At 29.2% G+C, this 19865-nt stretch overlaps 3 protein-coding genes across 6 annotated transcripts in view; 1 reads left to right on the plus strand and 2 right to left on the minus strand.

Moving 5' to 3' along the window:
* LOC114120135 (ras-related protein Rap-2b-like) overlaps positions 1-9002 on the plus strand; it is a 95120-nt gene extending 86118 nt beyond the window's left edge. For all 4 annotated transcript variants that reach the window (XM_050201786.1, XM_050201787.1, XM_027981948.2 and 1 more), the window contains one exon: positions 419-9002. In XM_050201786.1, coding sequence (XP_050057743.1) covers positions 419-754 — 336 coding nt within the window. In that variant the 3' untranslated portion in view covers positions 755-9002. The remainder of the gene's footprint in view (positions 1-418) is intronic.
* A 981-nt stretch (positions 9003-9983) lies between these two features.
* Positions 9984-16088, minus strand: LOC114120147 (uncharacterized). The gene is made up of 9 exons (XM_027981968.2): positions 15714-16088; positions 15125-15377; positions 13453-13629; positions 13324-13380; positions 12957-13257; positions 11462-11558; positions 10774-11008; positions 10484-10704; positions 9984-10395 (listed from the first exon to the last, which is right to left on the minus strand). Exons 1-9 carry the CDS (start codon positions 15822-15824, stop codon positions 10207-10209), a joined length of 1641 nt encoding a protein of 546 aa, XP_027837769.2. The 5' UTR covers positions 15825-16088; the 3' UTR covers positions 9984-10206.
* Positions 16089-17138: 1050 nt separating this feature from the next.
* On the minus strand, positions 17139-19557 carry LOC114120152 (syntenin-1-like). The gene is made up of 5 exons (XM_027981975.2): positions 19250-19557; positions 18804-19061; positions 18485-18720; positions 18163-18426; positions 17139-17702 (listed from the first exon to the last, which is right to left on the minus strand). Exons 1-5 carry the CDS (start codon positions 19298-19300, stop codon positions 17654-17656), a joined length of 858 nt encoding a protein of 285 aa, XP_027837776.2. The 5' UTR covers positions 19301-19557; the 3' UTR covers positions 17139-17653.
* Positions 19558-19865: the final 308 nt, after the last annotated feature.

Consider the following 19865-nt stretch of genomic DNA (forward strand, 5'->3'; position numbering starts at 1 on the left):
TTCAACGAATAAACCTTAAAATGAATCTTTCAAAATTGTAGCTGTATCGCCATCTGTATCTACAGTTTATCAAATAAGCACCCTCTGCGTATAACAGTATAATAATTATTAGTGAGGCGATCGCTTAATTATCGTTTAGATAAAATAAGTAAAACCGTAAATGCTAAAAACTTCAAATATCACAATATGGAGTGAACTATAGTCATGAGGGTATGTTATTAAGCACTTGTGGAGCAAAAAAAAAACGCAGCGCGAATCATGGACTCGTCCCAAATCCAATAAGTTAATAAACGATAAAATTTGTACGATTTCGGTATTTTATGGAATTTTAATAATTTTTGTATTACTATCATAGTTTATTATTATTATTATAACCACATATACTATATATAGTAAAACACGCGTTATTTGTCGGCAGGTACCGTACGAGGAGACGTCGTGTCTGGTAGAAGTGGACTGGGAAAACGGTTTTGTGGAAACGTCTGCAAAGGACAACATAAACGTGGGTGAAGTGTTCAAGGAACTATTGAACCAGGCGAAGATCAAGTACGACCTGGGACCGTCGTTGCGGCGGAACTCGGCGCGAAGACAATCGTTGCCGTCCGGCGGCGGTTCGGGCCAGGGGTCGATGGTGCCCACGCCGGCGCAACTTGCTCACCTGCAGAAAAAGGCGAGCGGCAAAGACGACGGCGGAGGTGGCGGCGGCGGCGGAGGTGGTGGGAGATCGAAACGCAACTCGTGTTCGATATCATAAAAATAAAATTTAGAATAAAAACAAAAACATCAAACGAAAAAAATATAATATATAATAACTACCACTACAGGGTGTGTAGGAATATTCGTATGTATGCCTAACTACGACTGCATTCTACAGTACTTACACATTATATACCATCACAGTTAAACGCGCGTAATTATGTATATTATTATCTCTAATTCCGAGTACGATTACTATAATTAGATACTATCACTACTATTATATACTTCTTCTACTTCTACTACTACTTCTGCTCGTCCTTCTGATGCTGGCGCTCCTGGAATAATTAGCTATATGTATGTACTAACTATAATAGCGCAACGCGCCTCGCGAAGTCACGGATGTCATTCTAAATAAATGAAAATTCGTAAAAATATTTCAAAAGAATGACGTATAAAAAAAAACTTAATAGAAAGAAAACATATTATTACGAAATTGATACGTATAGGCAGGCGCCAAAATTAGGAGAGTTTGTTGTGTAGATGGTAACTGTGTATTGAATGTTAGTATCCTTAAACTTAAACGATATTGAATGTACAATATTGTATTATTATTATTACACCGTTGCAGATGGATTTCGTTCCGTTGTTATATTATATACTTGAAGTTTTATTCGGCTTGTTTAAATTAATTATAAATATTACATATAGGTACCTAACTCGTTCGACTTATTATATTATAGACTATTTAATCGTTTTAAATGTTTATGGTTTATTTGATATAGTATAAGCCATCTATTTATAATGTTAGCAGTGTAATATATTGTACAAAGTATTGTATTTATGATAACTGATTTATGGGAGAGGAGTGTAAAAGAGCCGTAGAAGACAATACCGTTTATACAGCTGAAAATCACACCCTAAATATTGTAAGTACACTTCTTAATGGTTCGGGTTCACGGTGATAGGAATACATCGATATAAAAACAGTCACTCGCGCGTATTTTATTTTTCGAAACAAAACATCAGCTCCTTTCCGATTTTTTTCCTCTCGATCGAAAGATTAAAACGTATAATATATGTAACTACGTTGATCGGCCAAGCGGGTATAAACTACCAGTAAAGTCTCTCTCTCTCTATATATAAACGAGACATTTCTGTGCATGTATATATACAGCATTGTACACATCATTGTATTGTTCAAACTTCGTTTACGGCTACACCGCGAGTGTGGGGATATATGGCGGACTCGCGATAGCTTCCGGATTATTGTACATAGAGAGAAGGAAAAAGAAAAAAGGAAAATTCTCTTTATCTCGTCCGCGCAGATGGTTTTTACGTGTACTCGGACTTACCTGAAAAGGATTTCCCGTCTGGAAGTTTTCAGAGTTAACACTGCAACTTGTTAACTGTAAATTGGTCACAAAATCGGCACAATTGCTTCTGCAGCTTTTCGTCACTATATATATCGAATCGACAAATTTCATATATATGCGAGTTTACGCCGCATTAACAGGAAGGTTTTAACACACCTTTATCGCCACAGTATTCATCCTGGTCGACAACCGTGTGCCAATTGTTACTATTTTCTGTTGGGTTAATCTGTGTAATCTGTTTTCATTATTTTAAAAATGTACGATGTGAATACGTCACGTAATCCTGTCTTTTTAAGAAAATTGAATGATCGATTTAATAATAAAATTTCTACGCTGCACTAGTTTTCTATGTATAGAATGCTAAATGACACATTTTTAATATCAATAATAATATTATATTATACTATACATAAATTTGTTTAACATTAAAAAAGTAGGTACCTAATAATTATAATATAATATCTACTGACTCTCAATACAAATTTCAAATTACCATAAATCAACCATTACTATGGGTGATCGTGGTAAGGTAACACGTAGTGAAAAAATAACTTTAACCAATTAAACTTTATTAAAAATGTTCGACTCGATTGCACGATAAAGTACCATAAATGTAATTGACTATTAAACGTTGTACATTAAAATGAAGTTGTGTGTATTATTTCTGTTATTATACCAACTCGTAGGTAACAAAATATTGGCTGTGTTCTTCCGATATTTTAATTTTAAAGTGAGTTATAACCTATGAGACGGAGACGATAAATGCAGGATGAGTAGCTGTTTAAGTCCTCTTACAATAATCCATTTTACTCTGTTATTTTTTAATTTATTGTGAATCGACTTATAAAATTTAAAGGCAAGATTATTGTTTAGGATACCTCAAAGGATTTTATTAGTATTTTAATTTTGAATCAAGTTATGATTATTTTAAAATGTACAAAAATATACTGTATAGGCGTGACGTCCTCTTAATAGAAAATCTTATCTATGTTTTATCGGTTGTGTTATACTTCAGTATGAATATGTATGTAATTAAAATAATAATATATTGCTAGATATAAGTGAAGTAAAACTAATAATTTCATTATAACCATGTGTGACTTGTTATTTTTTAAGCGGTGAGTAAAATAATAAAAAAAATTCAATAATGCCATTCACTTTGTGGAATATAATATCGTAATATGTATAGGAATACTACGGAAATACATGAAACAAGCCTTTACGTCACTACTCTTCCGAAAAATGCACCTCCTAACAATTATTTTTATTTTATTACTCATGAAAATAAATAATTAGTCGACTTTTAAAATGTGAAAATGACTTTACTAAGCTACTTAGATTTTTAAGTTATTATTATTTACATAGTTTTTATTTTGAGCATAAGTAAACTAAAGACTATACCTAAACATGAACTGTATAATATTAATACTTGTGGCTCTAAAACCAGCAATAATTGTTAAAAATTATATTTCACTACGATATCGATAAGAAAACAATTTTAATGACAAAGAACACTAAAGACCATACAGACACTTTATACACGATTGGCCTTAACAAGTTTCTATTAAAAATGTAGGTACTTTACCTTTTTCACCAATACCCATTTTCGCCAAATGAGATTACTAACTAATTTTAATTTTCACTAAAACATCTTTATACCGCCAATAATTAATACATGTACTGAGAATTTTTTTTTTTTTTTAGTCTTAAGAAGGTACAATGTAGATTCTGAGAACATTTTTCCCGAAAATTAAAAAACTTTTTAAAGCTGTTATACGGAAAGGTTATTTTAAAATACAATAAAATATTTATAAACAGTTGCAAACTTGCAAATCTAATAATAAAAACAGTGTATCGTACATTTGTTTGAGTATACCTATATAGGTACTCGCATTAAGTAAAATAAAGATGATTTTGGTATCATAATAAATAATAATAATAACCCTGTCGACTTTGTTATGTTATCAAAATATACTGTGACCATCATAGGTCATCATGGCCATAGGCGTGTACCGGGTGTGTCTGAACATAGCCCATCATTTTGTAATTGGGTCCTTTACACCATAATCACTGCAGATATGTACATTTTTCTAAACTATATGGTATAGTCTCTAAAATATTTTAAATTATTTAAAAAAAAAAAACAGAAATCATAAATAACAATAATTTAAACTGTCATAGAAATTGATATAAGATTCAAGCAAAAATATTAAGATAAAGGACCCAAAAATACCCCTGAAATTCAAGTTTGACCGTAACCCGCTTAAATCGAAACACTTTGGACAGTCATGTCGCCTCCATAAAAGTACAAAGGGTAACCAACGAGTGCGAGTCGTTACTATATAATATATTATATTGTCATTAAACGTCTAACCAAAACTTTCGTAAACAATAAAGTCCTTAAATGTATTCTGGAATAGCTAAAAGCTAGTGTACTATATTGTAACCAGAAGTAGTTCAGACGGATGTGTAGAACACAAAGCTGAAAAATAGAAACTATAAAAAGAATAACATCACTGATGTCTCAGCATCTAAAACAAACATTACTATGCGTACAGCCAAAAAGAAAAAAAATACAATAATGGTAGATAGATGAATCATAATAATAATATGGTAACCTATGCGATTTTTTTTTTATGTAAACGAAAATCGGTCATTATTTCGTGGAATAGAAGAATTTTTGGTGGAAACATGCACTGCCCCGCGCATAGGTATTATAATAATTACGATAGTTACTGTAATTATGTTATCCAAAACTTTGTGGTGTCTTTCTCACACCCCGTCGGCCGTAACCCCACAATGACGATCGTAATCGTTTGTACATCGTCGTCATTCACCGTCGTATCATATAATATTATAATTTAATAAATCGACTAATATATCGACTCGTACTCGCATAGGCGCCGCCAGGAATTGTATCAGGGGAGTGCATCGTGCATAATATATAGTATACGTATCCACTGATTTCTAATTCTATTATATATTCTATTAAATCTATTATAATAAAGATAATACAAAGATAATTATATAAAACAAAATATTTACAATACTATTCAATTTTTTTTGTTGAAAAGCCAGAGGGGTGCAAGTGCACCCCGTTGTACCCCCCTCGCGGCGCCCATACGTATCTATACCACACGCATAGACTCACAATATTAACTCCCACGATTATTGAACACGTAAAATTAATAATGAAAACTAATATAAAACTTATCAAATTTTAGACATATTATTATAATATTATAACACATTATTAGCAAACTCGACGCAATAACGCGTGCTGTAATAATATTATGAATTATGATATTATATACCCATCATGATCAATATTAATCCTAATAGACTGTACGCAATGCAAGACGATAATTAAGCAATAATAAATAATAATAGCTGTATAGTCGACAATATTATCATCATTATACCTATAAATCGTATTCCATAATATTATCATATATAATATAATTATGGAATTTTCGTTTAAAAAAAAAACGTAGACCGCGTTACACAAAGCCACAGCAGAAGTATACACATTACGCATGCGGCAAATCGCGGATTTAAACGGTTTTCATGTCAATAATAGGATACACCTCCCCGTTGAATAAAAACCACGGACTAAGTATATCTTAGTTCGTGATAAAAACGTATTCCTTACAAACGCGTACCCTGCAGTAGCCTATACCTATGATGGTGTTGTTCGAGTAGGTGCATATCCGATCGTCCTAGGCAGCAATGACTGCGGTTTGAAACTTTGGAAGTCGAGTTAGAAGCTACATACGCGCGAGCTATTTTCAGTCGCGATTTATTAAATCCAACGAAATTACCTATATACCGCATAACGACGCGTGTTCGCTGGACACATATTATATAGCTGCGTAAAATTATCTTGACGAGTTTACCGCTTTACCGCGATATTTCATGTACCTATAACGCGTATAACTATATATAGTACGTAAGTATATATAATGAATTATTTTTAACGGTCGTTGAGAGTATAATATTTTATACACCCGCAGCCCGTCCGGAAAAGTTTATTTTACTTTTTCGCTCTAGTGAAACTATGCGCTAAAGTACCTTTCTTTTTTTATTTCATACTTTTTCTAATACACCTACTACCTAGTACCTAACTATATATAATTTGATCGCGGTAGAAAAAAAAACACTTTGCCGCTCGACCGCTCTACCTACGTATATGTATAGATGATGATAGATCACTGCAGTTTATCAAATAATTAAGCTATTTAAGACTATTTCGATGAAAAAATACAAAAAAAAAAAAAAAACATTATAAATTCTGTACATTTATAAATTATATAATATAGTCCAATGCAATATGAGTATCTTGTACACACCTTTATAAATAATTTATTTTAAAACGTTATACATAACTAATTCATACTTAAATTCTCTGTCTTCGTATTTATACAGAAGTGACTTAGATGCCTCACGGGCACACGGCTACACGAAATATCTGATTACAGCACTTTTGTAGCAGACACGACTACACAAGTGACGAGTCGTCGAATCTATGACAAAGTTGTTTATTGATTAAAATTGTAAATTCGTTACTATTATACTTATGTTCAGTTCAAGTCAATATAAGTACCTTCCTTTACGAGAATCAATATTATTGTTGACTAATAAGTAAAATTATCATAAAACTTGTATTACCGTTAACAATGAAGATAATATCTGATATTTTATGATTATGAGTAGCAGACATAATATGTACTGTGTACCAAGGTCGTAATTGGACCCCCCCCCCCCCCGAAACATTTTTTTATTATTAAATGATTAATTATTATGCAAATTGAATATTATAATGACGACTTCTATGTACATTATTGTAGTGATATATTTACTATTTCGGTCAAAATAAAAAAAATAATCAACTAGTCGAGACTCAAGAGACTATATATAGCATAAAAGAGACCCGTAAATAGTTGTGAACAAAATAAATTTACAGATTTTTCAGGGCGGCAAATTTTATGGAAGGTAATTTTTTTCGTATGCGTATAAATAGGAATTTATTTCAGTATTATTTGTTTAATCCCGGGGATATTATACAAATATTCTAATTCCCATCGTTAAAGCACTGAGCCAAGTGACTATATTATCATCGCGAGACCAAATTGTATACCTTACGACCACGTATCGTAGAATAAATTATAATAATATATCGATGTATATATGCTGAAATAACTGATTAATATAATGATTTTTACTGTTATCTCAAAACGTTTATTTAAAAAAAATTAAATGTATAGTTTAGTTAATAAGAACATTTTAATAAGAGTAGGTATAGTTATTATTTTTTAAACGTTCAATTTCAATGTTTCAGTAGATATCTAGTAAAAATAATTTTTTTTATTATTAATAGTAAATAATTGTAGGTATACCATATAGGAATATTTCGAAATCATCTTTTTTTTAAAAAAAATAAGTACTCCACTGCGGCACTGCCTGTACTATAGCATTACAAGTTTTTATATAATTTATGTTTTGTAAATGTAAAAATATTTTCAATTTTAATTTATAATTCACATACCTACCTACTAAATGTATAATTACAGGTAATAACAAAAAATAAAAATAAATATGGCAATTTATATTACGAAGACGAAAAAAAAATCGAATACCTTTTAAGTTTTAACGATGTTGATTTTAACTAATATATACCTGAAACAAACTAATTACCCAACTGCCAACTCTGCTAGTTTTTCTGTGACCCCTCACTTTCTTCATACAGCATACAGACTTATCTATATTACATAGGTACACAAATAGTTATGAATTTAATATTACTTGCCAGTATTACTACTATATATAGGTACAGCAAAATTAGCCATTAAGGCTAGTTATTTTTGAATTACTAGATGGTCGTGTATAATTATCCGTATTATATTATTATAGTATGAAGCATGGGCGTAGGTAAGGGGGGGGAGTTTTGGGTGTTCAAAGATGAAGCAATTTTAAAATAAATGTTGTGAATTAAACTTAATGTATATATCTATACCAAAACCCCCTCCGAAAATATATCCTACTCACACCCATGATATGTAGTAGGTATAAGTGAATTTATAATAATAAACATTTTATTACTTACACCGTTATAATATATCAGTGTCCTTTGAAAATCGTAACATTACGGATTCGGTAAACATTTGTTTAAAAATCAAACGAAATATTACATCTGTGAATCTAATAGTCATAAAATTTCAGTCGGCCACATTACAATAATAAATATAAGTATACCGTGTGACAACTCAATTTTCATACTTCAGTTGTATTGACTATAACCCACTTCAAACGAATCCTTAGTGGTACGATTAAACCGTTCAGCCGACGTGTATGCAAATATACATAATATATGCTGGCACATTGCACGTGCTATTTTGATATTGTCGATCGAACGACTGTTATAACATTATTTTACGCTCCAATATTATGTGGTCGTAATATTACGTAGATAGGAACCGTGATTTTAATTTGTAAATTATAAGTATATTAATTACGACTGTAACGATCTTTTTTAAAGGTCGGACTTCTGCAATACCGATAACAATATTACTGCTTAGATGGGTGTCCACACATAAACGGCCACGCGCGTGGTCACATATTGTTTTAATACATACAACATAATATTATATTATTTATTAACATCATCTTTTCCGTGTACATAATTAGACTGACTATGAACTTAGGTGTACTGAAGTATTGTATGTACAATTAAAAGGTACCTATAACGTTCAGACATCTACATTAGCATTTAGTACCTAATAGGTATAGAAACTGTGCTATTAAAAAGTATTGATTTTGTTTATTTGTTTGGATAAAAGTTATTTATGATAAATAATGTTGTTGTATTAAGCATAACTATATTAAATATTGAGTATGATTAAAATAAATGTAAATACTTTATTTCAATTTTAATTACTACACGTGTAAGACTATAATAACCTAATACCTATTTCTATCCAAAATCCAAAAAAAAAAAAACAAGAATTGTTCATGTTTTATTAGTCATCTATGAATGATTAACATTTATAAAAAGTTACTATATTAGCTAAGTGTTTGTAATTTCGTACAGAATAAAAATACAATATTCTACACTAGTGGTTTGTAACCACCTTATCACAACTAAAGGGTTCATGACCAGCCTATAATATTGTACTGGGAAAAGTAATATTTTTAGTGTAGAACAACTATTTAAAACAATGCTTAAATTCAAAGAATTAAAATATTGTGTTTCAATTTTAAGAGGACACCACACCCGAATTTTTTGTGTCAGTCATTCAAGTAGGTAACATAGCAAATTTATATTTAGCAGTTTAGTTTTGTAAGTTTTAATATTGCAATGAAATTGACCAATTATCAAATTTAAAGATAACAACACTATTTGTGATCTATTGTCGGTTTTGGTGTCTTCTACATATTAACTTAATTATATCTCATATTCTCATTGAATATTACATTATAAATTTAGCAGCTCGGGATTCTACCAACATAACTATTTTAGTGATGTTTTTGTGTTAACATTTTGCAGTAAGTCTATGATATAATTAGAAATTACTTTACATACACTAATAATATGTATATTTGAAAATGAACTTACTTATTAACTCCAATGAAGACTATACCTTTGTACTTTTTTAACAAAAAAACTGTGTATTTTAGTGAGTGTTATATTATTAATTCAAATTATATTTAATAAATATACTTCAAAATTATTGTTACTCATTTTCATATTTTATAAATTATCATTAATTATATAACCTAATTGAAATATTAAAATAAATAATATGAACAAAAATTATAACTAATAAATATATATACAATGTATATATATTTAATATTATGAGTAATTAAAAAAATATTTGTGTCAAATTATTTAATGGACTATGTACAATATAATTAAAATAATAAAATAACTTTATTATCATATGAAATTTTAATTATGAAAAATATAATAAAACTACACTACAATAATATTATTACATAAATTATAAGATAATGTTGTTTTCTTGTTAAAATTTAAGAAAATAAATTAATCCATAAATCAGTCGCATGTGTCTGTAAAATTCAGAAACAAATACAAACAGCTCGTCAAACCAAATCTTCAATACCAGGAGGAACATTAATGTACAGATTCAGATTCAATTGAATCTTCTGATTTTTGTTTTTTATACTCGCCACCTTCTGAATTATCCTCCTCATCTGAACGAGAACGCTTTTGTTTTTGTTTTAACTTGACAATGATACATGTCATATTGTCACAGCCAGTACCATCACTTAATGTATTGGGTGCCAAACATTGTTCAAACAACTAAAATTATTAATTTAATATTATAATAATTAATAAGATTTAAATAGGTACATAATTATTGTTGTCAATAATTAAAATATCTACATACTTCTTCACAAATTGATGATAATTTTGTATCTGGTTTGTTAATACGTTCCGAAATAAAATCAACAACTTCCTGGCTGCTTAATGAATTCCAGATACCATCACAAGCTAACACTATAAAATTATTATCATCCGGTGTTATGTCCAAGACAGTCACATCAGGTAGAGCTGTTATCATTTGTTCAGTATTTGGAAGATCTTTATTTTTTTTATAATTATGATCACCTGAAAAAAATATATTCATTTATTTAATTGTTTTTAGTAACATAATGGGAAAAAAATAAAAATTATTACCTAAAGCTCTAGACAGATTTAAACCTCCATTCACCCTTCCATCACTTGAAACTCTGCCACCAGCTTTATTAATCCTTTTTAATTCTGGTTCATCTTCAGGTTTGTGATCTTTTGACATATCATGAGCTTTACCCCCAACAGAAACAACACATCTTGAATCTCCAGCATTAGCAACATAAAGTTTATTGTTTACTAATAGAGCCATTACTGCTGTACAACCACTATCCTTTCCTGGCTAAGATAAAGAAAAATAGATATTTTATTATCATTAATATACATACAAATTACAAAGAAATAATTTTGAATACTTTTTGCAATGAGAAAATATTTGTTTGTGCTTAAATTATTATCTATACTTTGTCCAACAGGAGAATTCACAGATTCTACACATTCTCATTTAACACTAGTTCCACTATGGCAAAGTGTAATTGAGAATGCACAGAACAGATTTTTGTCAGGCCGCAGTGTTTGTTCACTGTACACATGTACACAGAATATAGATGATAATTGTATTTAAAGAATTGATTATAAACTGTAATATTATAGAACATAGGTATGTGATACAATTCAACACATTTTGGTATCACTTGATAATTATAGATAATTAATTATAAAAATAAATAAGAAAGATGCCTCTTTTCAAAAATGTATTCACCATTTAATATGAAATTAAATCATTATTCATTACCTTATCCTCGTCTTCGCTGAATCTATCCATTGAGAGTTCGTCTTCTTCTTCTTCTTCTTCATCTTCTTCTTCTACATCACTGTCTGAATCTGATTCACTAAAAATAAATTAACTAAATTTTATCAACATGTATTATGTATGAACATCGGAATTGTCAAGCATAGTTGAGAATTTGAATTCAGTAACTATACTGCAAAAGGCAATGAGAAACCATCCTACTAAAATATTATTATCATATAAATAAATATTTATCAAGATATAGCATTTTATCATGTTTTTAATAAATTGTTAAAATATAATATTGTTTAACTGTAGGTACTAATAAAATCTGTATTGAGAGGATGTCATTACTACATATGTTATCTCTATCTTAGACTTAAATATATCACATACGCCATAGTACATTTTTGTTTACAAGTTCCGTTAGTATGCTATTGATTTTGATATTAAGATTGAATTGGCCTATTATCAAAGTTTTAGGAAAGAACATAATCCCTGGTTTTCTTGTTGGTTAATTACAATAATTTAATTTTTAAGTGACTTATCAGCTTTTTCAAAAATTAAATATTTTACAAACTCATAACTTACACAAAAATTACAATATCTTAACAAAAAAACCATCGAGAGAACACAGATAATATTCTTCAATAAAAATTTAATAATTGATTAATTCATTTTAATATAATAATATCTAAGCTAACAGCACCCTATTAAAACTAGTTAACAAAAATGTTCCGTCGTACACATGTAAAACAGAGACAACATAATATGTGGGTACGATGTCCTTTTAAGTATACTCAATTATGTTATTTAAGTTAAGTGGATGTTAGCCCACTGTTTCTTTTCTCTTTGACTCATGCATAATATTGATAAAACACAATTTACACAGAAACATTTTTTTTATGATCTTAAGTAATATTAGAGTAAAATCACCCATTACAAAATGATAGAGAATAATATTTTTGAGTGTATGACATATCTGTTTGTCCAAATATCTCAAAACAATTTAAACCTCATTCAAATTTAATTTTTTATTTTGTAAGTTGAATACAAAACCAAACAACAATAAAATATAAATATAAAACTGATACGTCATGCTACTAAAAATATTATCCTCTATAGTTTTTGTAATAAATGATTTTACTCAAAGATTACTCAAAAATCATAAAAAAACAATTTTAGAAGAAAGAGATTTATCTATGTTGTGCGTGGGTTTGAGAAAAAAACCAAATTTCTGACATCATCTTAAACAATCATGGACTAGTAAGACATTTACTCAATAAAAAAAAAAAAATTAATAGCATAATTATTTTTCTTAAATCATAACTAAAAAAAAAATTAAACATGATTTTTTTTATGTACAAATCTAGAATTTGCATTATTCTTGTACCTACATACATTTACAGTAATTACAAATACATCTGCTATTTTGGTTTTACATAACATTAACATCATAAAAAATAGGTTCAGGTATTAATTTAATTATAACACTTACAGATTATATTTTTCACGAAGTAATTCTGGATCAATAGCAACGTCACCATCATCATAATCATCATCATCATCATCAACGTCTGTGTCATCTTCTGAATCATCATTAATTATACACAAGGATGGAGGAAGTTGTTCAACGCCATTAAATCCATTGCTACTGCTAGGACCGCATTCAGCTTCACTATTTTTATCATCCGCATCATCATTTGACGAACTATTAACTTTAGCACTTGATGAACTTTCAGCTGCTGAAGCTTTTGATTTACATTCATCAATTCCATTACCAACATTTGTCTTATCATCTATAATACCATTTTTACATTATATTGATACATAAAAATAAGATAAATAATGTAAATAATATGTACCTGTAACAGTTATGTTGCTGCTGCTGCTGCTAGAACCACAGGCATCATTTCTAGTAACTAAATAAAATAAAAATATCAAACATATATTATTAAGCATACCAAGAGGTAAATCTTTTTATAAACACGTACTAGCTGCGTCTTCTGTTTCTTTTTCTTTTGCATCTTCTAATTCTTTCATTTCTTTCTCTTTTTTCTTATCCATATTTTCAATTATTTTATTTTTATACTTTAATATTATATCTTCAATTGGCATTTTAGCTTCTTCATAAAGTTCATTAAGTTCTTCTCTTTCTTCTTCTTCATCGGCTAAAATTTTTTTTTTATATCATTAAAATCTTAATTAGCACACTAACTAAATTATCCAAAATATGCATAGTTAAATAAATTATAGTTATTTATGTCTACACAATTAAAATATGGACAAATAATTTAGTTTTATTATTTTTTGTTAGAATATTTAATTTTTGTCAAAATTTAACTACAAATTTCAAATATGTTAACAAATAATTATTGTAAGAACAAATTATAAGGAACCTAATAGAAAAAACAATTCAACATGTAAAAAAATAAACACAACAGTTTAAAAATTAAATTAGGTAATTTAAAAGAGCAAACATATTTAAAAAAAAAACTATATCATAAGTAGAAAATGTTTAGAATTTATTTATAAGCTTGGTAAAACTTTCATGTTTCTATAGTTCTTTAAGGAAATAAAATTGACTATTTTGAAAGCTAGTACTAGATATTCCTCTTTTCAGACAATTTTACTTTTAATTTTAACCCTATTCATTTAAAATGTAATAGTAATTTTTTACTTCAAAAGTATAAATAAAATCCAATGTAATAACAAAAATTGATACAAAACGTAATAACAACACTAACAAAATAAAAATTCAACATAAAATCATATCACAGTAAAACCCATACATAAAATGGTACCTATAAAGTATATTATACAATATACTTAAGAGGACCCCCACACATCTAGTGTTATATTCATCTTACAAACATAGCAAATTTATATTCAACAATTTAAATTTTGTTTTAATCTAATAAATTAATATCCTAAAATAGGTACTCACAACTTGCTTTAAAATTAAAATTTCAAAATAAGCCTATGTGCATCAAGATAATTAAATAGTGAACTTAAAATTTGATAGTATATTAACTCAATATAAAATTAAAATGTAAAAAAAAAAAAATGGATTTTTGGAATGTAAATTTTGTTATACTATGCTTTAATAAGACAACACAGTTTTCTAATATAAAACCAAAAATTAAATGTATGCTGTTTAAAATAATCATAGTAGGTAAGTATCAATAAAATCCATTTAAATATTTTGTACTAATAATAACTTAATAAAGGTATCATGGTGTTCAAAATTAAATTGAATAAGATGTAATTTTATCAAAATTAGGCAAAGCAATTGTATTAGATACTACCAACAAATAATTATTGTTTGAACTGAAAACTGCTAGTGATTGTTTTGAAAATAATAACCCTGGATTAATAAAATGTTTTCAAAAGGAAGATTTTAATATTCATGAAAATGCAAAAACAGGATTAAGTGAATGATGTTATATGTATAAATAAGTAATAGGTATAGTAAATGTTTATATCTTGTTCATTATTACAATTACTACATTTTAAAGATTCTAAATTGATTTACTTAAATGCACTATTTTCTAAATAAAATTTCAAACTATACATTTTAATTAAAAAATCAGTCATATTTACAACCTAAGAGTTCTACCGAATTAAATTTACTAAGTAACTACCTACTACCAACTATCAACCTACCACATTCTTCACTAACATCTTCTCGAAGAGCAACTAATTTTTCAACAACAGGAAACTCAATTAGACTGTCGTCAAAATCCATGAATGCTTTTATTAAAGCTTGTTCAAAGTCTTGGTTATCATACAATGTGTTTTTAACTAAGGCAGGCAAATTTTCGGCTGCATACTGGGCAACTTCAGCCCCACCGTGTCCATCATATACAGCAAAAAGTGCCACTTTCTTGTCAAAGTCCAGCAGACAGTTGTGCGCGTCCTAAACAAAAATAAAAATCTATAGGTACAGGTACACGAAAGACAATATCAAACAAACACAACAGATCCCACATCGGTTGCAAAATAGTTTTTCCCCAAAGAATCGATGCCATGCACATCTCGATGAATCACGTGGGGGGAGGGCAAAAGAGCACCCACACTCGCCGCACCACATCCCACAATAATCATTACAATCCCGCTGTATAAACTATATTACGACATAAAAATATATCGAATTCGCCTCCCTCCAATAGGGTTGGATCGGCACAGGACAAGGGGATACACTACAGTCTCGGAAATCTAAGAGACCGTTGAAATAATCGCATGTCGTTCTTACCTCTTGAGACTCGCGCCAGCCTTGCATGGAACTAGAACCGCAAGACAGCCAGTCGTTGTCGGTGTCGTGAGATTCCTTGTCGGTGACCGGCTTGCTCAAATACGTGCCCATGGTGCGTCACTCGTGTCTTGTAGCGAATTGTCGTACGGTGGATTACTCTTCGTTCGCCGTTTTCCGGGACCGGATGTCGTATCGTCGTCTGTCGAGACTCGGCAAGTCGGAAATGAAAAATTCGCGGTTAACCGGTTAACGGCAGATTCGGCGATACGGACAAACGACGTGGTGCGTACTCCCGTGGTAGGTTTGTAATGAACGCCATACCAATTTAACGATGCGAAAAACCCGACGGACGCGGTACGGCGTCCGCTATTGGTGGCGGGCGGCGGCGAAAAAAATGTTTTTATGATAAATCGCGCGCGATTGCGCGGTGTTGCCAACCGTCGTCGCCCCGGCACGAATACAAAGAGATTCGCGTTCTGCACCGTAGCGGTAAACACGACTTATCTGAATATCATAACAACGCAACCGCCGGGGAATGCCGACGAGGCGATGACCGGTCAGATCGGAATCGATAGTCCGACACGTCGCCGTCTTCCGACCTTCCGGTGGCCATATTCTCTGTCCGTTTGATTTTCGATTAAAACCCAACTCGACACTTCCCTCACGTTCTTAATCACTGGTCTGGTCGAAAATCTAAAAATTATTGTACCGGGTGACCACAGTGAAATCGATTACTTACTCAGATTTCACGACCGACCAAATGAATTCGTTGAATTTCGTTCATACTTGGGTTTGTTTAATCTTCAAACATTCATCGTCCATGACTCATTAATTATTCCTTTTTTAAATACCCGAACACACGATTTATTATTGTTTTTGCGTATTGAACTTTAATATTTTAAAATATTATTTTTATTTTTCGGTTGTGGTATTATAAATCAAATCAATGAAATTAATTAATACATTTTTCAATATTCAATTGAGCAAATGCTCCATTAAACTGTAAATACTAATCTAGTAATGTATTTAAAATTTCTTTGAGGGGAGAAATATGACAAAAATTGTTGGTACCAAACGTAAAACTTTCAACAATTTTATTACCTACAAATTAAGTGATAAATGAAAAAAACTATAATCATATAGAAAGCTAAAAGGGAAAAATATTAGGGGGACCAAAAGATATATCTCTATAATCGCTACCTATGAATATGTCACTGCAATAGTCCTCCACCAAATTCCCAAATGGTTTATCAAACTATAGTATAGGTACCTACTAAATTTATTTAAATTGAATTTTAAGTTTACATAAATCAGTTATTATTTTTAAATAATTTAGTTAATCTATGTAAAACTTAAAATAATATTATCAATAAATAAATATTGTTATGGACAAGATTAGTGATACAACAATAGAAAAAACAATGATCTTATTTAAAATAGTTTATAATATTAAGCTAGAACAAAACTTTGGCTAATTTTAGTTCTTCTCTACAATATGTAAATAGTGCTCTAGTAGTTTAAAATATAATATGTATAAAAAAACAAATAAATACTACTTATAATAATAGATCTAGTTTTTTTTTTTAAACAAATAGATTTTTCTATTTCAATTTAAATAAAATTGAGTTATTAATTATTATATTATACGTCATAAAATAACTCAAAATTATTATTCTTTAACATTTAACATTTTAAAATTTAAAACTCATAACTAATAATAAAAAATTAACATAAATTAGGTAATATAGGAATGATAATTGAATTTAAGTAGAATGTATAATTTGTTAAATCTAGCTCAGTTGTATAAAAAAATTTGACAATAGTAATTAATGGATGACCTTTCCATACACAAATAAATTATAAATAAAAATGAAGCTATGTTAAGTAAATAATGAACTTTAAAAATGACTTCAATAAATGAATAGGTTTCTTCTTTATTCTTATATTGTTGAATGATCCATTATGTTCTTGATCAATGATGGAGCAATCCTAGAATTTAAATTAAAAAAATTTAAGCTATTATAATTATTAACTTTAAAGTAATTATCACACAAATCAATTTATAAATGTATATTATACATTTAATAATGCAAAACAAATCAATATAAATGAATTAAAGTCCATGTTTCACATGTTGACTACGTCTATTTTTTAATGATGTTCACTCTAGTTGGTACATATAATATAATAATTAAGAATGTTTAAGTAAATAAGTAGAAACTACACTCATAACTTTTAGTTTTGAGTGAAAATAATAAACAATTTATATTAAATCTATATTTGGCACACTAAATGCCAAATGTATCAAAATACTTATATTATATATTTATATTACATATAATATATTATTGGACAACCTTAAGAACACAAATAGGTGTTGACACACAGTCTACATATTAAACAATGTTAGCATATTTTATTAACAGATAAAAACAATTATTAAACATACTTTTTCATCATGTGTTCATAAATCGATACTGGAATGATTGTTATAGTAATACAGTCTGCAGCATTAGCAATAATGTCTACTACTTGTTTGTCTTTCATGCCGATAATATTTTGTCCATTGATTTCCAATAACTGATGATCTGTGAGCACTCCATTACGAGCTGCTGATGAATCTTTGACAATATTATTAATTTTACCATTTTTGAATTGAAATCCAATCTGGCCAGCACGGTCTTTATACAAATTTATAGTACGTTCCAAAGGCCTAAAATAAAAAAAAAAACATTAATAAATATAATCACTAGAAATTCTTTTAAGTTTACCTGTCTCTGACAATAACACAAATGTTATTAACTGAACATTCTCTAAAAATTTTGTTGACTTTGTCAACACTCATTCCCGCAACAAAAACTTCATTTATTTGTAATATTTGATCACCAAATCTTAAACCAGCCTTAGCAGCAGGACTTTCTTGTACTACAACACTAACAAATATTCCATTGTTGAATGTGGACATTTTTAATCCTATTTGGCCTTTCCCATCTTTACATAACACCAACTAAAATATCAAAAACAAATGTTAGCATTTGATAATTCTACAAACACAAAAAATAATAATACAAGTACAAATCACTCATTTACCTTACGAACACCATTTGTCACTTGCACTACATTATCCTGGAAAGGAGTAGCTACAACATTATTTTTTGATTGGCTATTCTGGGAAGGAATGTCAATGCTGTTATTTTGTGCTAAGATACTAAGCTCTAATCCCATATAATCATTGAGTATCGGGTACATGGCGTTTAATGATTCTTGATCCATACCCGATGGATGAGGTGGACAGATAGCCATAAACGGAGGTGGATTTTCATTATGTTGGACAATTTGATTTTGTGTCTGCAATATGTTTAAACCAAATTTAATTATGTAACAAATACAAAATATGTACCTTTTAATAATTAATTGTGAAAATTTAATTACACATTATAAGGCAAATATTTAATGTAAATTGTTAAAATAAATATTAAAATCTAATTCCGAACAGTTAACAATTCACAAGCGAGGATATAACACATACAACATACCTTAATAAATTCGTCCAATTTTAAATCTTCCAAAGAAGGATACAGTGACATGATGTCGGTGTGGCTTTACAGAGCGAAGTACAAAAAAATTTAGTAGACTGGAAAACAACTCTTGAAAAACTAGAGACGAAAAGATTGTATGGCGACCATAGACGAGAATATGACTACTACAAGACCACTTAATTGTAACAGTATAAGTATAATAGTAAGCAGTGTCAGTGCACTAAAGTTATATTGTTCTGAGTCCTGTGGTTATAGTGTATGAAAATGTTCCACAATGGTATGACTGTAGTCTGAATGAGTCATTTGTTATTGTTTTACATTATCTCTTTCCTACACAGCTGTTAACCACCTAATGGCAGGATGACACAGGTGATAAGGCGTCAGAAATAGTGCCATATGGATACGGGGTCAATGATTTATTTATTTTTTACTATTATTTATTAATTATTATATTATATCATATTATTACAATTTAATTTAAAAGATTTCAAATTTAACAAAATTAATAAAAATAGGTTATTAATGTTATTGTTATAAGTTTAGACAGTTTGGTAATTCATAATATATATTAAGCACATTATTATATTATCATTTTCAATATACAATAAATTTT

This window comes from Aphis gossypii, chromosome 2 (assembly GCF_020184175.1).
Source record: "Aphis gossypii isolate Hap1 chromosome 2, ASM2018417v2, whole genome shotgun sequence".
NCBI lineage: Eukaryota > Metazoa > Arthropoda > Insecta > Hemiptera > Aphididae > Aphis > Aphis gossypii.

Coding starts and splice junctions, on each gene's coding strand:
- LOC114120147 (XM_027981968.2), bottom strand. CDS start 15,824: ATGGGCACGTATTTGAGCAAGCCGGTCACCGACAAGGAATCTCACGAC. Junction 15,378..15,713: donor GCTGGCGCGAGTCTCAAGAG/GTAAGAACGACA, acceptor ATTTTTGTTTAG/GACGCGCACAACTGTCTGCT. Junction 10,705..10,773: donor AAATCTGTCTAGAGCTTTAG/GTAATAATTTTT, acceptor TATTTTTTTCAG/GTGATCATAATTATAAAAAA.
- LOC114120152 (XM_027981975.2), bottom strand. CDS start 19,300: ATGTCACTGTATCCTTCTTTGGAAGATTTAAAATTGGACGAATTTATT. Junction 18,721..18,803: donor TGACAAATGGTGTTCGTAAG/GTAAATGAGTGA, acceptor TTGATATTTTAG/TTGGTGTTATGTAAAGATGG. Junction 17,703..18,162: donor TATGAACACATGATGAAAAA/GTATGTTTAATA, acceptor TTTAAATTCTAG/GATTGCTCCATCATTGATCA.